This window comes from Mustela lutreola, chromosome 10, assembly GCF_030435805.1.
Source record: "Mustela lutreola isolate mMusLut2 chromosome 10, mMusLut2.pri, whole genome shotgun sequence".
In the NCBI taxonomy this organism is placed as follows: Eukaryota; Metazoa; Chordata; class Mammalia; order Carnivora; family Mustelidae; genus Mustela; species Mustela lutreola.
Window position 1 is genome coordinate 8,826,059 of NC_081299.1, and position 20,103 is coordinate 8,846,161.

Consider the following 20,103-nt stretch of genomic DNA (forward strand, 5'->3'; position numbering starts at 1 on the left):
AAAGACAAAATGGAAATCAGAAGAGGCTCTTTTAAGTTACGCCTTTGAGTAATGTCGTCTTATAATATGTGACTTCCCAAAGCTGAATGCCAGAATTTGTTTTCCTTTCTGTGTTGAGTGGATCATGGGGGCGAGGGTTGGGGGGTGGGTGAGAGTAGAGGAGATGGCCTGTGTCCTTTAGTTGTTGGGGACTTGATATGGTTAGGAAGATGATTAGAAAGGCATTTGAAGAGGCTAGAGGACTATGCTTATGACTGTGGTTTTGTTCTGTGTGGGATTGGCTGGCTGGGGCAGGATCTGGAGCCTGAGCCTGGGGAGCCCCGACTCACTTTCTCCAGTGACAGCACTCTGAAGGAAAGCCCTCTTGATCCTCTTTGCCATTACCGTAGGTTCCAGTGGTCTTTACTCAGCACGGTGTCGCTGAACCCAGACTCCGAACCGAAGTGAAGCCCATGACGTCATTGGATTATGCCTGGGATGAACCCACCCTGCCTCCTTTCATCACGCTCACCGTGAAGGGGGCGGGCTCCTCTGAGCTCAGCTGCAGCATGAATGATTTTCAGGACAACCGACAGCTCTATTACGAAAACTTCATTTACATCGCTGCTACGTATACATTCTCAGGGTAATTCTGGGTTAAACTGCTGTTCTCATAAAGCAGAAGGCTCTAATTATTAACTGGTTTTAGAGTTTAAGCAGTTCTCAAAAGGCCCAGAGGATGAAGGAAGATTCCTTCCATTCTTGACCAAATCCTAGGCTCAGGGTCTATCTTGAGAGGTCTTAGGCTAAAGCCTTGTCTTCTGGCTAGATTAAATTTATCCAAAGAGGCAAGACTGTTCTTTTTTTAAAGATCTCACCAATAATCCATTCTGGTAGTTAACATTCCTCCCATAAGGTATTACTCTCATATCCTCAGTTCCTCTTGTTTTAAGGTGGTACTTTTAATGTATTTTTTAAACTTCTTGGTATTTTTATCTCTTTTCTCATTTGAAACTGACTGATCTTTATCATAATTATTCAAATCGTCATTCTGACTCCCCTCTCCCATTGAGAATACTGGTCATCACCAATAGGCAACCAGAGTAGCTTGACTTGATAGTAATTCCAGCCGCCTGAGAATTATAACCTTCACTGTCCTCTCACTAGTTGTATTTAGGAAACTCAGGTGAGGAATAGCAAGTTTATTCCAATTCTGTTGTTAGATTGGTACATAGAGATTCAAAACACCAGGCTTTCAAAAACTGGTCATTCCAGCAAAATGTAAATACAGTTGATTGTTTCTGTGCCGGTTATGGAGCCAGTTTTAAAGTTTACCTGTGGGAAAAACAGGGAAAAGAGCTAAGTCTTTAGCACGACAAATAGAATGCCCCCATTCGACAGGACATTTAAGATCAGATCCCTTACCAAAATGTTCTGAATAATTTTGCTTATGAATGACATTTTTGTATGCACTGAGGCTCACAAAATTATCTCGGGGTCTGGCTGCACCTCTCACCTACCCAGAGCCCAGATTTCACTAGTAATGAATGAATTGAATGGGCATCTTTGCTTAGAATCACCATTCTTTTCCTTGTTTGTTACGGATCTCTTTGGAAATACTGGTGCTGGGTTGTTTATCTTGTTATAATTAAGTCAGGCTGCTTGTTTCTTTTTAAAGATTATGGCACTCGCCAGCATGACGTGCTTACGGTTTTAGTGCCTGAAAAACCAGTTCTTAATCTGGTTGCTAATCATGTTTTTCTCTTTATGTTCTCATGTGAAATTCCAGTAGTTAGTTACTCTGCTCTTGAACTGAAGACTCCGTGGGTGATTGTGACTTTAATGGGTTGGGCAGATAGGGAGCAGATAAAGCGTGAGGTTCCTGGGAGTTTTGGTGTGGGGAGAGATTGTACCATGTTTTGACATATTTTAGACACGATTTCTTTGCATTTTTGCAGAGAACAAATGATGAGGAAGAGACTAGTTTTGTTTTGGCTTTTAGTTTCAGTTGAAGTGAAATGCACACAACATAAAATTAACCATTTAAAAACAAACAGTTCAGGGACATTTCGTGACATTTAGTGTGTTCCTGCTATTCTGCAGCCACCGCTGGGTCTTGTTCCAGAACATTTGCATCGGCCCAGGAAGAAACGCCCAACCCATTAAGCAGTTACTGGGCACCACCTTCTTACCCCCCAGCCCCTGGCAACCACCAGTCTGCTCTCCATCCCTAAGAATTTACCTGTTCCAGATATTTCACATAAATGGGGTCATAAATATGTGGCCCTTTCTCTCTGGCTTCTTTCACTTAGCATGATGTTTTCCTGGTTCATCCACACTCTAGCATGTGTCAGAATTCCCTTCCTGTTGTGGCCGAGTAATGTTTTGTTGTATGGACGTACCCCACTCTGGCGTCCATTCCTCTGCTGATGGACGCCAGTGTGGTGGTCACTTTTGGCCGCTGTGGAGGGGGCTGCTGTCAGCATGCCTATGCCCATGTGTGTTGGAGTGCTGTCTCCAGTTCCTTGCTGTATCCACCTAGGGCCGAAATTGCTGGGTTCCATGTTGTTTCTATGTTGAAGTTTTTGAGGAACTACTCTCCTGCTCTCCGCAGCAGCTGAATCACGGTGCCTTCCCACTCGCAGTGGGCCAGCGTTCGGCTTCTCCACAGCTCCCCAACACTTGCTGTTTCACAGGTTTTTGACTGTAGCCTTCCTACTGGGTGTGTAGTGACTTCTGCTGGTGGTTTTGATTTGCATTTCCTTAACACCTCATGATGTTGAGCTTTTCATGTGCTTACGGACCATTTGCTTATCTCTGGAGAAATGTCCATTCAAATCCTTTACTTGTTTTTAATTCTTTTTTTTTTTTTTTGCATCTCATTGTTGAATTTGAGACCCTTGTATAATATGGGTACAAATTCTATATGAGCTGTATGATTTGCAGACATCTTCTCTCCTGTTCTGTGAATTGTCTTTTTACTTCCTTGTTGGTGTCCTTTGAAGAGCAGAAGGTTTTAATTTTGTTGAAATCTAATTTATGTGTTTATTTTTGTCACTTGTACTTTTTTCGTCATGAAAACTAGTTTTTCATTCCGAATTTCTCGGTCCCTTTTTGATGATAAAGATTAGTGGAAACAGGAGAATAATCTAAATAAAATCTAATCAAAATACCCCAAAGTGTAGCTAGCCTGCAGCATTCCATAAAGCTTAGGGTTCTTAAGCCATGGAGAAACACAACACGATCGAGTTGGAAGCAGGTGATTATAAACCCTTTGTTTTCTTTTCATCCTAAAGGGACTTCTGATTTCTTGCCAAGCCTTGGGGATGCAGTGATGCTGATCTTCTCTCTGGCAAAGAGCAGAGCTAATTCTTGGACACTTGGAATGTCTGGCTTAATTTGGGGGGTGGGGGCTCTAAGGATATATAGTCATTCTTTTATGTCTGAATTTTAAGGCACTAAAATCATCAGGAGAGGGGGAAATGTCAGTTTGTCTTCTGACAAATGAATCTTTGAACTGTACAAGGAAACCGCACAACCTTGATCTTTCCATAACTTGAGTTAGACTTTTTCTGCTGTGATTTTTAAGTTTCCTCTTTATAGATGAGGTTTTAAGCCTTTTAAGGATTTGCATCTGAGTTCTTGAATACACGCGTGCGTGTATGTAGATGCGTGTATGTATGTGTGCATTATTGTTTTAATTCTAGTTTACAGGAGGGGACGGGAAGGCCCGGGGCCTCTAGCAAGACCACTGCGTGTGCGGAGCTCGTCTTGGATGTCTCCCCAAAGACGCAAAGAGTCATTTTAAAGAAGAAGGTAAGAGAACCTAGCACTTATAATTTAGAAGAGGAGTTTTTTTTTTTAGCCCTGCAGGGGTTTCTGGTCATCCTGTCCAGCCCCTCTTCGTGCACAGGGAGGGGCTAGAGGCAGCCTGGATGGCTTCCTCCGGATGGAACACTGAGGTGCACAAGTGACTTTAAGAGGGGGGAGACTGACCAACTGTAATTTAAAAAAAAAAACACATTTATTTAAAGGCTTTGTTCCTGAAGGTTTTCCATCATGTGAATCAGACAACCCAAAAATAACCCTGATAAGTGAATGTCTCTTTACAACCCTGTTGCCTTAATGCTGACAAAGGACACCTTTCATAACCAAAAGTGGTTTTGCGTGTGTCAGTGGTGTAGCTTAATTTGGATTTGAGTTTATACAACTCCTCTCAAAAGTTTAAATGGGGAGAGGGGTAGACTCAAATCATTTCAAATTTTGTACGCCAAATGAAACTTTAACATAAGTGTGTTTTTTTATTTTGTTTTTGTTTTTTAAAGATTTTATTTATTTATTTGACAGAAATCACAAGTAGGCAGAAAGGCAGGCAGAGAGAGAGGAGGAAGCAGGCTCCCTGCTGAGCAGAGAGCCCGATGTGGGGCTCAATCCCAGGACCCTGGGATCATGACCTGAGCTGAAGACAGAGGCTTTAACCCACTGAGCCACCCAGGCTTCCCTGTTATTGCCCTCTTTGTGGAAGGCTATGCCTATCTGTGAGATGCATTTTGGAATCAAGATTTGGGACTGGTGATGACTAAAGAGATCGTGAGGCATACTAATTGAAAGTAATTGGAAGGTCTGGAGGCTTTTATTGGGAATTCTGAAGAAGAAAAACTTTGAAAAGCAGTAATCTAAAAATGAAAAGCAGCAAGCCCAACAGAAATCAAGTGAATCGAAAAAAATGGCAGAGCCCTTGGAAATGATGTTGTCAGATGGTTTTCCAAGAATGTTCAAGCTGATGAGCATGTTAGCACGAAAGGAGACAAAGTCAGAAGTAAGGTGATTTGCCAGCTGGGGTTTGAGCGCGGGTTTGATCAGCAGAAGAGGAATGATAAATAATTTAATTTCCAAGGGCTGGGTGACTGTGAAGCAGACAAAAACAGACTTTTTTTTAATGAGGTAGGAAAAAAACGTTTTGAAAAAGATATTATAATTTATATAACATTTTTACTGCTGTTAATTTCCTTTGATGGGGATGGAAAATGGTGCGTAGGAGAGTAGGTGTAAATGAGTTACACGGACATCCCAAACTAGGCTCTGTTCCAAGAATTAGCCTTAGGAAATGGTCCTCTGCTCTTCAACTGGAAACCAAGAGTAGGAAGTCTGACATCTTGGGTCCTTGGTTGGTTGGTTAGCTTTTGTCCTTTTACTTTTATTTTGAAAGAATCTCAAACTCAGAGAAAAACAGGCAGTAATTCTGTAGAAGGGATGCTGTGATTTCGATTTGTCTTGTCACTGCTGATGTTATCTTCAGCACTTGATGAAGGTGGTTCTGGATTGTGAAGCAAAGTTTCTCTCTTTCCCTTGCATTTAGTAAATACTTTGTGGACAGGTACTTGGAGACTCTGTAGACATCCTGATCCTCATCAGATTTTCTGTGCATTATGTATGTGTATTGGCTTGGACTCGCATGATGGAATGCTATAGACTGGAAGACTGGAATCATGGGAATTCATTTCTCACAGTTCCTGCAGGCTGGGATGGCCAGGATCCGGGTGCTGGCCATGCGGTTTTCTGCTGAGGGCCCGCTTCCTGGCTTGTAGACTTCTGCCTTCTCACCGTGTCTTCCAATGGCAGAGAGTCTAAGGGGAAGGCGGGGAGAAAGCCAGCTCGTTGGTGCCTGTCCTTGGAATGGTGCTAATTCCATCAGGAGAGTTCTACCCGTATGCCCTGATCTAAACCCAATTATCACCCAAGGTTTCCATTTTGAAATACCATCTACATTTCAGAGTAGGTCTCTAACATAAGAACTTGGGGCAGGGGTGTCAGTGTGGTTCGTAGCGTAGTGTATGTTGTCACGATGGATTCCTCTTTTCTTCAGTGGGTTACCGGTTACCGTCAGAATATATTTATGCTCAGTCCCCATATTCGGTCAGTGGGAGTTCTTTCTTCTTGGGTGTCCTTTTGGCATATGCCCCTCATTCCCTGAACACGTCCGTACTTACTAACAGCAGGTTATGCTATACTTTCCTGCCGCATGCTGGAATTTGTCCTTCTCAAGGAGCCCTGACCCCTCCTAGCAGAGAGTGGAAGTTGGAAAGCTAAGACACGTACACTAGGTGCACTCATCGCTACTGCGATGTCCTTTCCAGGCTCCCCCCGGGGGACAGAGCTAGGGGTTTTCTGTGCGCACGGCCTGTGTACACATACGTACACGTGCCTGCACCCAAGCCTGCACCCATACATAGGTATGTATATGTACAGAGTATAAATGCATATATGTACACATTTTATGTATTTATATATTCTGCATATTTCTAGATCTCTGTATTTTAAGAACTAGCAGTTCACTCTGATATTTTTGATTACAGTCCAACATCACAAATTCATCCTAATTTTCTCCCTTTCCATATTTGTAAGTCCCTTGTCCAGCACTAAGAACATCTTTACTAATTCGATCACTTCCTCTGAATGTAACCCAGTCTTCTGTCTCCAGAGTGGTGCCCTATCGCCTGTGTAAGCACACCCTGCGATCTGGCTTGGCCTCCGATCGCCACATCCTCGACAGCAGGCACCCTTTTCGGCCCCTACCCCTCGCAGGAATGCTCTTCTCACCTCTTTTGGTCTCTGACAGCCCACACTAAGCTTCCAGCCTCCCGTCCCTTGGTACGGATCATCACGAACCTTGGGCTTCAACACCACACTGTGGGCTGCCCTCCCCCAAAGCCCCCTCCCACCCACCATCACAGTCCCCATGGACTTCTGTCTTCCTCAGTGTCATCTCAAGGTTTTGGGGCTAAATTGTGAGGGAACTGGGAAACGGAACTGGAAGGAGAATGGTACATCTCAGATTTTAAAATGGAAGTGTTGGTAGTTTCCAATTCTGATGAGTCTACGTGTAAGGGCAGACAGTAGAGGAATCCATGTATGAAAACTTGATTTCCTCCAGCATCTGTGCTTTGATTCCCAATCTGGAACAGCTGCAGGATAATTGAGCTGCTTTTCCATCTGGCTTTGGCACCGAGGATCGAGGTGCGCTCTCACCACGAACAGAGAAGTGAGCACTTGGGGGCCGCAGGTGTGCAGCTCAGTGTCCTCTCTTAGCAAGCACACAGGAGAAAGAGCATCATATCTTTCTGGCTTCATCTTTTGGTTTTGCCCCTTAAAGATAGATGATGTCTGGTGTTTCACATTCCTCACGGAGCCTCACTTTCTTACTGATCTAACAGGTTCGTGAGAAGAATCAACTAAGATGAGGTATGTAAAGTGCCAGGCAAAGAACCATAGTCATCCTAACACAGCAAACATTTTGCGAGGCTGCCCTGGGCCAAGTGCCTTCTGTTTGTTACACTTACCGCAGGAACCCTATAATAGCTTCATTTCTCCCTTGGACAGATCAGGAAACAGAGGCTCTGCAAGGTTTAGTGACCTGTCTGAGGTCATTCAGCTGCTAATTGGTGCAGCTGGACTTCGGATCTTGGCCTTTGACGCTGGTGTTCATAGAACTTCATTAGTTTTGACTCTGTGGATGTCGTGCAGAAGCTTTTAGATAGGGGCAGCCTGGTCCTCAGCACCCCGTGTGTGGTCCCTACAAGGGTTTGTTGCTGTGGAGGAGCTCCTGGCCGGTGAGAGTGGATGTGATCCTGACAGGGCTAGCTGGAGTGCCTTCTAGAGGTGAGGGGCTACTGGCCTAGAATATCTGGGTTGCGTTAGGCCCGTGAGCGAAGTAGTTAAGGCTGTTGGCTTTGAAATCAGGCTGTGGAAATAAAATCCTCACCCCTCCACCTGATGGTTATGTGACTACACCAAAGTTTCTTCATCTCACTGAGCTGTAACTTTCTCACCTGTGAGTAAAGGTAATAATGGGATATATGTCATTGGATTGTTTTAAGGGTTAAGTGAGTTACTACATGTAAATCCCATGGATCTGTGACTGGCACATGTAAATTCTCAATAAGTATTATTATTCTTATTACTTCTTGAATATAATGGATTTTATAGACTTCCATGGATTGATCTGGAAGTCCAAGAGCTGTTTATAAAACATTCCAAAGGAGAAACTATATTTAGAATTAATAGCAGTCAACTTAGTGTAACCTTTGAATTCAGTCAACTTTATATTTGAATAGAATCAGCTTATGAATTAGAAACCATCAATATAGTTGTATTTTCATGATAAACACGGAAAGGGAGAAGACATCTGGTAAATTCTGGTTGTCTGCCAGTTATGAGGATTACCAGTGATCAAATATAAAGACTATCATATATACTTTATATAATTGGATCCCTCTCGAAGGTAAGTGCACCCGAGGGTCACCATCTGGGACAGCAGTTACCCTAGCAGTGCAGCTAATGGAGTTTGGACTGAACCTCAACTCACTAGTTTGTTCAGAAAATACTAAGTATATGAAAAAAATACATCCTTAAAATATATATTATTTGTAATGTTTGGTTCAAGAGTTAGCGTGTTTCATCCTAAGTGTAGCTCGGGATTGACAACAGTGGAAGTTAGAATTAAGCTTGTGTATAATATGGAAAATGTCTTTGACTGTAGTTTCTGCTTGAGAACGTAGCCCTCGTGTGAGGCTCTTGCATCCATACCTGAAGTTTGGCTCTGCCTGTAACGGCTTTCTGTGTCCGTGTGTCTCTCTGCCCCCAGGAGCCCGGGAAGCGCTCCCAACTGTGGAGGATGACCGGCACGGGCATGCTGGCCCACGAGGGATCTTCGGTGCCTCACAACCCCAATAAGCCCTCCGCAGCCCGCTCCCCCGAGGGCTCCGCCATCTTGGATATCGCTGGTCTTGCGGCAGTAACTGACAACAGGTACTTTTCCAGATAACTTTTGATGCCAGCCCATTGCTTCCAAACTCCCATTTCAGTGGAGATACATACCAAAAAGTAAGCCTGTAAATGAAGTAAGAATTTGTATTTTTTAAAAAGATTTTATTAATTTATTTGACAGAGAGATCACAAGTAGGCAGAGAGGTAGGCAGAGAGAGAGGGGGTGGCAGGGTCCCTGCTGAGAGAGCAGAGAGCCCGATGCGGGGCTGGATCCCAGGACCCTGAGATCATGACCTAAGCTGAAGACAGAGGCTTAACCCACTGAGCACCCAGGTGCCCCATGAGAATTTGTATTTTTATATTTGTATTTTTCTTTAGTATGAGATCTGTCACGTTCCTAAATACAAATTTTGGGTCTTTATTTTATTTTTGTTAGGCTATTGTTGAAATGCCCATGCAGGTGTTAAAAAAAAAGTCAAACAATATGAAGGATATGAAAAAATGAATTTTCTCTTCCCACCAAATCTCTACTCTCCATTCCTCCCTAGAAATGAGCAGGTTTTTAAAAATATTTTTAAGAATTCGTTGTGTTTTTTTTTTTTTTTTTAAGATTTTATTTATTTATTTGACAGATAGAGATCACAAGTAGACAGAGAGGCAGGCAGAGGTGGGGGGTGGTGAGCGGGGTGCTGTGGAGCAGGCTGCCTGCTGAGCAGAGAGCCTGATGCAGGGCTCAATCCCAGGACCCTGAGATCATGACCTGAGCCAAAGGCAGAGGGTTAGCCCACTGAGCCACCCAGGTGCCCCTCTTTTTAAGAATTCTTGTTAAATATTTCAAAAGCAGAAATAAACTATTAAGAGAATAATCAAATGTGTTTTTATGACCAACTCCTTAGGTTTGAATGGGTTACCGGGGACAAATAAGTTATTTGACTTGCCTGTGCGTTAGTTTCTTTATGCAGTCAGTATATTTTTTCCCAGTTGATACCTTACTTACTTCCAAAAGGACTTTACATGACTTCACATGAAAACCCGACATAAAATAAAGGTAATTGGGAATTAAATAGAACAAAACCCTCTTGAAAATATTTTCTGATCTATTTAGTGGAGAGCCCTTCTCAAACTGCGTGATAGCTGCTCACTGTGGAAAGGCAGGGACCAGATTATTACAGCTGTTGTGAATCCTTAAAAGTACTGATACTCCTTTGTGTCCCCCTGTTTGATGCTTCCCATTTTGCCTTATTCCTCTTTGCTTATGAAGAGACACCTCGCTGCCATGGGATTCGGGCTGCTCGCCCATTGGGTTTTAAGGAGGGAAGATGTTGGAAGAAAGAAGAGCAAAACTGACCCCAGTACTCTGTTTAGGCCTCACATACTCGACTTGAAGACTCACTGCATGTCCCTGTGTTGCAGATACGAGCCACTGATGCTACGCAAGCCGGATCGCAGGCGAAGCACAACTCAGACGTGGAGTTTCCGGGAAGGAAAACTGACCTGTGGGCTGCACGGGTTGGTTGTCCAGGTCAGTAGTGCTTGACGCCCTCAGCTGCAGCAAGGAGTGCTTGAACCTTCTTTGAAGCCAAGTCTCAATTAAGATAAATACACTGGAAGGGGGAGATCATTACAGAGCGAGTATGCATTGTTTCATTATAGTCCAGAAGGTCAAGGAACTCCTATTGTGCATCTGTGTGTATTTACAGGGATAATATTCTTAGAGGTGGTATATGAGAAATGTGTTGGGAATGTTGTCTGTAGGTAATGGGACCTTTTTTCTAGGTCTTGGATTATTTTTCTTTGGTGATCTAAATTACCTGTATGAGCCACCTGGGTGGCTCAGTTGGCTAAGCATCTGCCTTCGGCTCGGGTCGTGACCCCGGAGTCCTGGGATGGAGCTTCACAATGGGCTCCCTGCTCAGCGGGGAGTCTGCCTCTCCCTCTCCCTCTGTCCCTTCCCACTCATGCTCACTCACTCTCTCTCAAATAAATAAATAAAAGCTTTAAAAAAAATTACCTATGTAATTTTCAAAAGAAAGAAAGAAAAATGCTGGCTAAAAGCCCAATGCTAAGTTACGTGGATTAATTTTAGACCTGTAGAATTAATCCAATATCTACAACAATCTTTTTTCAATCAATTATCCAATATCTACAACAGTCTTCCGTGATGTGTTCCAGCTGCGTTTTCTAGATTCTGTTTATTTCTGCATTCTTAGTGGTGCCCAAATAAGCGTTTAATTATTGTAGCGAATGTCAGAATGAAGATTGCTGGTCAGTTTCCTCTGCCCTCTGCCAGTCTATCTCATGATAAATCATTGCTCATAAGCAATGTTCACATGTTTAGAAAATGACCAGGAGTTTGGATTTTCTGCCCTTCTTCTGGCTTCAGGCCAGAAGGAAGACCCTGGATCTGGAGTGATTGGGGCAGGAAGTTGTCACAGAGGTTTGGGCATATCGCTGAATGACGTGACAGTTTCTGCTTCAGCCCAGGGCTTGACCCAAAAGGTAAACGTGATGGCATCAGGGCCCAGCTTAGAGGACCCTTAGCATGTCTGTCCCTGGTGGACACCAGGCTGGCCCTCCACAGGGGGAGGTTGTTCACCAGGGCAATGAGCAAAATTGGAAGGAGCCTCTGCCTGCTGTTTGGTGAGATTTATTTTCTTTTATCTCCCTTGCCCTGAGCTTTTTCTGTCAAAGCCAGGCCGCTTACTTCTATGAAGCACACATCTGGTATGGATTTGTGATTTTGAATTAACAATACAGTTCGGGCTTCTGGAGGCAAGAGAGGGCACGTTGTAATTGTTGGGCCCCGGGTCTGACCCGGACTTCCGCAGACTTCCCTTCCGGTTTGTTCCTAAAGCCCATGGAATTCGGATTCTTGTAGAGCAGACCCCCGCCCCCATCCTTTGCTGGTGTTTTTTGTTTCTTGAATCCAGTTTATCATTTCTGTGGTTGTGAGTGACGCCATAATAACAGTATTCAGCTGAGCAGGGTGTGCTTTGGTTAGGGAAATAAGCTTGTTTTGCTCTTATTATTCTAAATAAAGTAACCGAAGGCATTAACCATCTGACACCACTGCCCTGAGAAGGTTGTGTATGTACTTTCTTTCCGAACTTACAACAGTCGTAGAAAGCTTTCTCCGTGTTGAAATCTGTTCTGTAAACCCAGCTCAGAGTTTCCTTTTCATTACTCAGTATTTAAAAATTAACAAAGGGGATCAAGACACACTAGCTATTATCTTCTCTAGCCCTGTATCTGCTGTCCCATAGACATGGTCCCGTTGACTTCCGTTTTGTTTGGGGCAGATAGCAAGAAGATACTTTCCTCCAAAGGTCTGAGTAGCTGGCTTTCAGATGGCATTCGCTGCTCTGTTTCATTTTAGAAGAGGCGCCATCGTTTGAATATTTGAGCTCACTGTCCAACCGTCGGTCTCTTTACCGAGATTTTCAGCTCTAGAATTTGCTCCTTATTGGAAGGCTGATATTTTAGTTTTTTAACCAAACCTGAATGAGAATACTCAGAGAAATAGGGTTTTGATACTTTTTTAAAAGCTTATTTTAATGACTAGAAGTTACTCGTAAACCAATATACTCTATTCTTACTCAGAATTCCCTAAATTCCTGTAGCATAACTTTCTGTCTTGCCCAGGTAATCCTCCTGGTTTTCATCTTCAGTAAAGCTGAAGAAACAGTAAATGCTTTGTTAAAAATTGATCATGACCCTTCAAAAGAGAATTTAAATTTGATAACTTGCTTCAGATGACATGTTACGTTGTCAAAGTCAGTTCCTTTCTCTTTGCTTTCATGTCTTTATCCTTTTAGGCCAAAGGAGGGCTTTCCGGTTTGTTTGATGGAGCTGAAGTTGTTCTTGGTCCTGACACTTCCATGGAGCTTCTGGGGCCAGTTCCTCCTGAACAACAGTTTATCAACCAAAAAATGAGGCCTGGTTCTGGAATGTTATCTATCCGAGTCATCCCAGATGGGCCGACCAGAGCACTCCAGGTGATTATTTATCATAAGAACTGATGTGAATCTCACTGTGCTTTCCCCCCACACATTGGTTAGTCATTCTACAAATATTTATTGAGACATGTATGCTGGCTATGAGACTAGGATGCCCTTGTTTAGAAAATAGGGGTAAGACCTACTTCACAAAGTTGTGATAAGAATTGAAGTATAAAAAATAATATGAGGGGCGCCTGGGTGGCTCAGTGGGTTAAAGCCTCTGCCTTCAGCTCAGGTCATGATCCCAGGGTTTTGGGATCGGGCCCCCGCATCGGGCTCTCTGCTCAGCAGGGAGCCTGCTTCCTCCTCTCTCTCTCTGCCTGCCTCTCCGCCTACTTGTGATTTCTGTCTGTCAAATAAATGAATAAAATCTTTAAAAAAATAATAATAATAAGATGATAGTAGAAAAAGATAAGAGAGTTAAAGAGGGCAATGCCAAGAATGGTACATATTATTATTATCAGTCATTATATAGTATTAAATCTTTAATGGATATATTAACGACAAGATGCTTGAAGTCCTGGGTCAGACCATGACCGTACTGTGTAGTGAAAGCAGGAGTGGAGGGTGGTCTGCAGAATATACAGGAAGGATTCGTATTCCCAGACTTGGAGGCTTCCTGAGAGGAGTAATATTTAAGCTGAGATCTGAAGGTTGACCGAGAGGAGTTAGCCAGATCACCAGGGAAGGTGAAGGGGCTGTGTGCTAATGAGAAGAGTGTTCACTCAGCAGTTTTTTACTGAGCACTTACTAGAGCCAAGCGAGGTTCTTGGTACTGAGCACAGACTACTGAACAAACACACAAAACCCCCTGCGGTCTGGGAACTCTCATTTTGAAGGAGTAAACAAATAGTAAGCAAAAAACATAATGAAGAAATGATGTAGGATTTGGGAAGTTGATAAGTCGAAGACCTGGAGTTGAAAGGGAGTGGCCCAACGGGCACAGAGAGCGTGCTCCGAGTTAATGCTGGAGACAGAAGCAGGGGCCAGATTATTTAAAGTCTGACACATACTGCAAATTTTGTGGTTTTTCTCTGGCAATGAGGGGTCAAGGAATGAGGAGTTTGGGACTTGTTAGTATATGCTATCTACGTGAAAATGTCTAGAAGTCTGTAAATGTGGGTCTGGTGCTCAGGGGAGAGATCTGTGCTGGAGATACAGGTTTGTCAGGGCCTGGTGTAATTAGAGGGCTGAGGGAAAGGAGAGATGCAGGTGGTGTGTGACAGTGACCTCTCCCGGGCAGTGTCTCATAATCCACAATCCCTCTTATAAAAGCACCCTTCTTTTCAGGCAAACTTTGAATGTAGTGATCTTAAGGTTTGTCCTTTTGGACTTGACCAATAATTCTAGATCACCTGTAGATGCCTAGTGCCCCGTATGATGCTCTCGAGGTCTGTAACTTGACTTTGGCCCTGTAGACTTACAACCAAGTTTACTTCATTATTACCCAAGTCTTATTTGGCAGCGTTTCTGAAACCATTAACTTCCATAGGATTATTGAGCACATCGTGACTTTTGACCTACACAGTTGGTATGGAATGGGTTTCATTGTGGAAGTATGAGCCCTCTTACAACAGTGTTTTATTTGACTTCAGATAACAGATTTCTCCCAACGGAAAAGTGACCGTTCATCATATGAAATGGATGAACTTCCCGTTACCGAGCAAGAGGTACAGAAATTAAAGAATCCAGACACAGAGCAGGAACTGGAAGTAAGTTTTAAGTATTGTAAATTCATTTCTTTATTATTAGTTTTTTAGAACTTTGCTCTATGGTTTTCTCAGTTTTAGACCTCTTTTCTCTCTGCCCTCTGAATTCTAAATACAGCTGTTGCCTTATGGTGTTTATGTCATCACAACATGAATGTGTGAATTTATTAATTAAATGAGAGCTAAAATTGAATCAGAATGTGATAGTGTACGAAAGTAAGATAACAAGAAAGAAAATCAAACTTTGAAATTTATACAAGGTCAGGAATAAGCAAACTAGGTTTTTTGAGGGCCCCCAGTTTTCTCTTGTCATCTTTCTTCCTCTCTCCCTTGTTTGGGTGTTAGAAAGTGGAGTTTGAAAAGGAACATGAGGTGAACATGAAAACATACACTAGGGCACCTGGGTGGCTTGGTTAAGCATCTGTCTTTGGCTCAGGTCATGATCCCAGGGTCCTGGGATCAAGCCCGGCATTAGGCTCCCTGCTCAGCGGAGAACCTGCTTCTCTCTCTCCCTTTGCTGCTCCCCTTGCTTGTGCTCTCTCTTTCTCTGTCAAATTAATAAAATTAAAAAAAAAAAAAGACATATACTTATAGGGTATTTATTTAGTAACTTAAAAAAAATAAAATAAGGACCTACATGTAAAGCACTGTGTCGGATATTATGGAAGTCCAGTGAATAGCATACTAAAAGCTTGCATCCCAAACAGGGAGAAAGATTCTCAAACAGGTCTTTTCCTATAATGAAATGCAGAATGTGTTCAGTGCTCCGAGAGAGGTATTATCATATCATATCATTTTGGAGTTCTGGAAGGGGTGGGCACTGAGCCTAGAGAGAACGGTGCCTAATGAGAGACCAGAGTTGGATAAGTGGTTTGCACCTGCTCAGGGGTGAAGCAGAGGGATTTAAAGCCACATGTTTCCCTGCACTCTCCTAGGTACCTTGCCCTCTGTTTAAACTGGGTTGTATTTTGGTTTTCTTTCAGGTGCTTGTGAAGTTAGAAGGTGGAATTGGGTTGTCCTTAATTAATAAAGTCCCAGAAGAACTGGTCTTTGCAAGTCTTACAGGAATCAATGTGCATTACACACAGCTGGCAACAAGTCACATGCTTGAGCTGAGCATACAGGATGTGCAGGTAATGGGGGCAGTTCAGAGCTTGTTAAACCTTCTTGTGTTCTTGCTGAACACCCAGCCAGATCCAGTGTTTGGTGTCCTAAAAACACTAATGCTCTGGTGGAGATATCTTATTATGGACTTCAAAAAATTATTCTATGAAAATAATTGTTGCCATCTATGTTTGTCTCACCAGTGTTTCTGTATAGTAGCCAGTGACTTAGACGATTTAGTCCAAATGGCATGGAAGAAAGTGGACCCTGGTTCCCCATTCGCCAATAGGAAAAAGTAACAGGAAATCATTGAACCATCATTAGAGAAATTGAAGTTCACTGCAGGGAGAAAAAAGTAAGAGAACTGGACTTGTGCTTCCGGCCAAAGTGTACGAATAGGGAACCAGATTCCTACCTGAAGCAGCCCCCAAGTCCAGATAAAATAAGGAAACAATAGGTTCAAGGCCCTGTAAATCAGGCACTGAAAGACAGTGACCCTTGAGAGGTGGAAAACAAAAAAACTGAGCCCTGCATTCACCTCAGCTGACTGCCTTGAGAAAGTTTCCAGGCCATGGCACTGAGAGGGGAGATGAAGAGAGAGCCCAGTAGAGTGAATGAGTTGAACAGGCCAGGCAGAGAGTCTGGAGACCGAGGCATCTAGAGTTTCATGGGGCGGCGTACCTGGGAGGAGCATGCTGCACAGAAAGCAGACTCGGGAGATCTCCGGAGGGGTTCTGTGAGCATTCAGCAGAGGACAGATCGGTGCTGCATGTAAGGAAACTACCATCTGAACCATCCACGAGGATCTCACAGGGACAGCATCTGCTGCTCCCCAGGGCTGGGGATGGGCTTTGTTCCCCCAGCCAGACTAGAAACACTAATAACATATGTAACATTGGGAAGAGTCTTCCAAAAAATCTTGCCTTCATAGTGAACTATAATTAGCCCTTGGCTGAGCACTGTTCCAGACCCACCTAACAAATCATAAAAGCAAAGTCTGAAAGGATCAATCTGTTTCCAAGTAATTTAACTATATCCCTGAACAAAGCTCAGGATTTAATGGAATGCAAAAATACCCAGCACCCAACAAAGTAAAATTCACAATCTCTGGCATCCTGTCAAAAATTACCAGGTGTGCAAAGGGGCAGGAAAACACAATATATAATGAGAATAATCAGTTGAATGGACCCAGAGCTAACACAGATGTTAGAATTTTCAGAGAAGGACATTAACTGTTACTATAACTGCATTGTACATGTTCAAAAAGTTAAGTAGACACATAGAAGATATGAGAAACTCAAACTTCTAGAGATTAAAATGAAATGAAAAACACACTGCTTTCAATGAATAGCAGATGACACAGTACAGGAAAAAAAAAGATTAGTGAACTTGAAGACATAGCAATGAAAACTGTCCAAATTGAAATGCTCAGGGGAAAATAATCCATAAAAAGAAAACAGCATCAGTGACCTACAGGACACCCTCAAGCAACCTAACATGTGGATAATTGGAGTCCCTGAAGGCCAAGAGTGAGAGGAGGGCATATAAAAAGTATTTGAAGAAATCTTGGCCATAAATTTTCCAAGTTTAATGAAAACTAAACTCACAGATAGAAGCTCAAGCACGAACAGAAACACATGCTTGCATGCGCATGAAGGAAACTACACCAAGGTACATCATCATTAAATTACTCAAAAGCAGTGATGAGTTATCCAGGTTAAGCAATACTTGTCATGTGCCAGGAGAAAAAGTGAGAATGAGAGCTGACTTCTCATTGGGAATGATATGAGCGAGAAGAGAAGACAGTAATGTCTTTAAAGAACTGGAAGGAAGAATAACCATCAACCTGGAATTCTATGCCCAGCAAATATATCTTTCAAAAGCAAGGGTGAATCACCTTTGCCCAGTTCCCTGGCAGGGTTGTTGTGGCTGGGCAGAGGGCTGAGGTGGCTTATGTCGGGACACGGAACGGAGCTTCCGCCTGGCTCCCATTAGGTGCTGAGATGCCTAAGAAAGCTGGTGTGATCAACAGGGGTAAGAATCAGAGCAAGGAGCCAGGAAGACCAGTTCCTCCCTTAGGTCCTATGGTGATTGATCCTACATGTTGTGTCACCGTAGCCATCCATGCTAAACCTGGGTCCAAACAAAATGCTCTAATAAACGTGATGGTGGAAGCTGTTAGTGTGGTCATCGCAGCCCCCTCCCCCCAGCCCTGTCAGAAGGAGAGGCTAATGCCCAGCTCTGTTGGTACCTTTGAATGTCCTGGAGCTCAGGGAGAGTGACGTGGTTTTAGTTAAGGGTGGTCAATCTCATGGAAAAGTGGTGGCCTCCACAACTGCAGAAGAGATCTTGGAGAAATTAAAGCAGCACCCCCTCCCCAGTAAATAAATAAATAAATAAATACAAGCAAGTTATGAGAAATACATCCTTGAGAAGCCTTTTGTTTCTATTTGTTTTTAAAGATTTTACTTATTTATTTAATTGACAGAGACATAGTGAGAGAGGGAACACAAGTAAGGAGAGTGGGAGAGGGAGAAGCAGGCTTCCCACTGAGCAGGGAGCCCGATGCGGGGCTCAATCCCAGAACTCCAGAATCATGACCCGAGCCAAAGGTGGGTACTTAACAACTGAGCCACCCAGGAGCCCTGAGAAGACTTTTAACTGCTATTAATGAAGAGGCTGTTAAATAGGAAAATATATTTTTGTGTATGGAAGAACTTGAAAAAAAATAAATTTAAGAACAAGACTCAAAAAAGAAGTAGGAATTTTAAAAGTACTGTACGTTCAAAATAGATTCTAACATCCCTGACCCCAAGTAGCTTGGAACGTGCTTGCATTACAAAATAACAGAGCTGGAAGAGTTCTTCGGGATGACCTCAGTCAGCCCCTTTCATCCTGTGACGGGGCTTCCGCTCTCCAGAAGTTGGGAAGCTTTTTCAGGATCGCTCTGTGCAGGATGACAGCCGAAACCCAGATCCCTTGACTCCTGGCTGGATGCCGTTTATCCTGATTTTGTAAATGAAGAGATTTCCACAGACTTCTAGGGTTCTGAGGACTGTCTTCTCTAGAGTTTACAAGTGACAGAAGAAAACCTGTCACACTGCTTCGTGGTCTTACTTTATATTTTAAAAGGCTTATCTTAAATTTTTAAAAAGTGCTTTTTTATGTCTTTTTAAAACTTGATAGGGCGTTTTGTGAAAAAGAAAATAAGAATAATTAGGACTTGTAATTTCATGTTAATTATTTTGGGGAAGTCACTGAATTTTCATCCTCCTTGGATGGTAACTGCAAACCTCAAATCTGTAGTTCTTGTGAGTCTCTGAAGATCTTTAAAGGAAGGAGGCCTGGATGCTACTTTCGGTATGTGTAAAAGCCTTATCAGAAATCATCTCTACATTAAAGCCTCAAAAGCTAATAAAAGAATGAGATAGAAATGTTTTTAGACATACAAAAGCTAAAAGAACTCACTTCCAGCACATTCATGCTAAAAAAATGTTAAGTAACATCATTCAGGCAGAAGGAAATGGGAGCAGGTGGAAATCTGGCTCTCCACAAAGGAATGAGCCCCTGAAATGATAAATACACAGGTGAATGAGAATATTTTCTAATTATTTAGATTTCTTTAAGAGAGAATCAACTGCTTAGACAAAACTGATAGTACTGTATTTTAGAGCCTATAAGATGTTAGAGTAAAGTGAATGACAACTATAGCATCAAGTTTGGAGAGAAGAAATGGAATACGTTAACTACAGTGTTCTTATGCGCTCGGTAGTATGCTGTCATTTGAACATAAACTGGTAAGTTAAAGATGAATACTAGAAATCCTAAAGCAACAAAGAGCTACAACTAATAGTCCAACAGAAGGAGAAGATGGACAACTCAAGAGAAGGCAGAAAAAGTGGGAAAACATGGGAAAGAACAGATGAGACCGATCGAAAACAAATAACAAGATGGTAGAGTCATTCAAACTGAACTGTATCAATTAAATAAATGTGAATGCTATAAGGACCTCCAGTGGAAAGGCACAGGTGATCAGACTGGAGTATAAAGCGAGATCCAATTACATGCTGCCTCCGAGGAACACATTGAATATAAAGACACAGTAGGTTAAAAGAGAAGAATGGAAAAAGACATACTGAGCTAGAACTAGTCATAAGAAAGTGGAAATGGCTAGATTCCTGTCAGAATCAATTACAGAGCAAAGCGTATTACTGGGAATAAGGAAGGTAATGTCCTAATGCTGAGAGAGACAGTGTATGCGGACCACATGATGATCGCAGCTATCTAATGCTGAGAGTGACAGCGTATGTGGACCACATCATGATCGCAGCTATTTATGTACCTGATCTCAGGGCTTTGAAGTGTAGGAAGCAAAAACTGATAGCACTGAAAGAAGAAATGGACAAGTACACAATTATAGTAGAATATTTCAAGGAGGGGCCAAGATGGCGGAGGAGTAGGAGAACCCTATTTCAGTTGGTCTCCTGAATTGAGCTGGATATCTACCAGACCACTCTGACCACCCAGGATATCAGCCTGAGATGTAA

At 42.8% G+C, this 20,103-nt stretch overlaps 1 protein-coding gene across 9 annotated transcripts in view; it reads left to right on the forward strand.

Moving 5' to 3' along the window:
* Positions 1-20,103, forward strand: part of VPS13D (vacuolar protein sorting 13 homolog D) — a 252,478-nt gene that overhangs the window by 125,330 nt on the left and 107,045 nt on the right. For all 9 annotated transcript variants that reach the window (XR_009345222.1, XR_009345221.1, XR_009345223.1 and 6 more), the window contains 7 exons: positions 390-625; positions 3,687-3,795; positions 8,624-8,787; positions 10,159-10,267; positions 12,561-12,740; positions 14,339-14,455; positions 15,436-15,585. Coding sequence is in view for 6 of the 9 variants with exons in the window: in XM_059136730.1 (XP_058992713.1) it covers positions 390-625; positions 3,687-3,795; positions 8,624-8,787; positions 10,159-10,267; positions 12,561-12,740; positions 14,339-14,455; positions 15,436-15,585 (1,065 nt within the window). In the remaining 3 variants the exon portion in view is untranslated. The remainder of the gene's footprint in view (positions 1-389; positions 626-3,686; positions 3,796-8,623; positions 8,788-10,158; positions 10,268-12,560; positions 12,741-14,338; positions 14,456-15,435; positions 15,586-20,103) is intronic.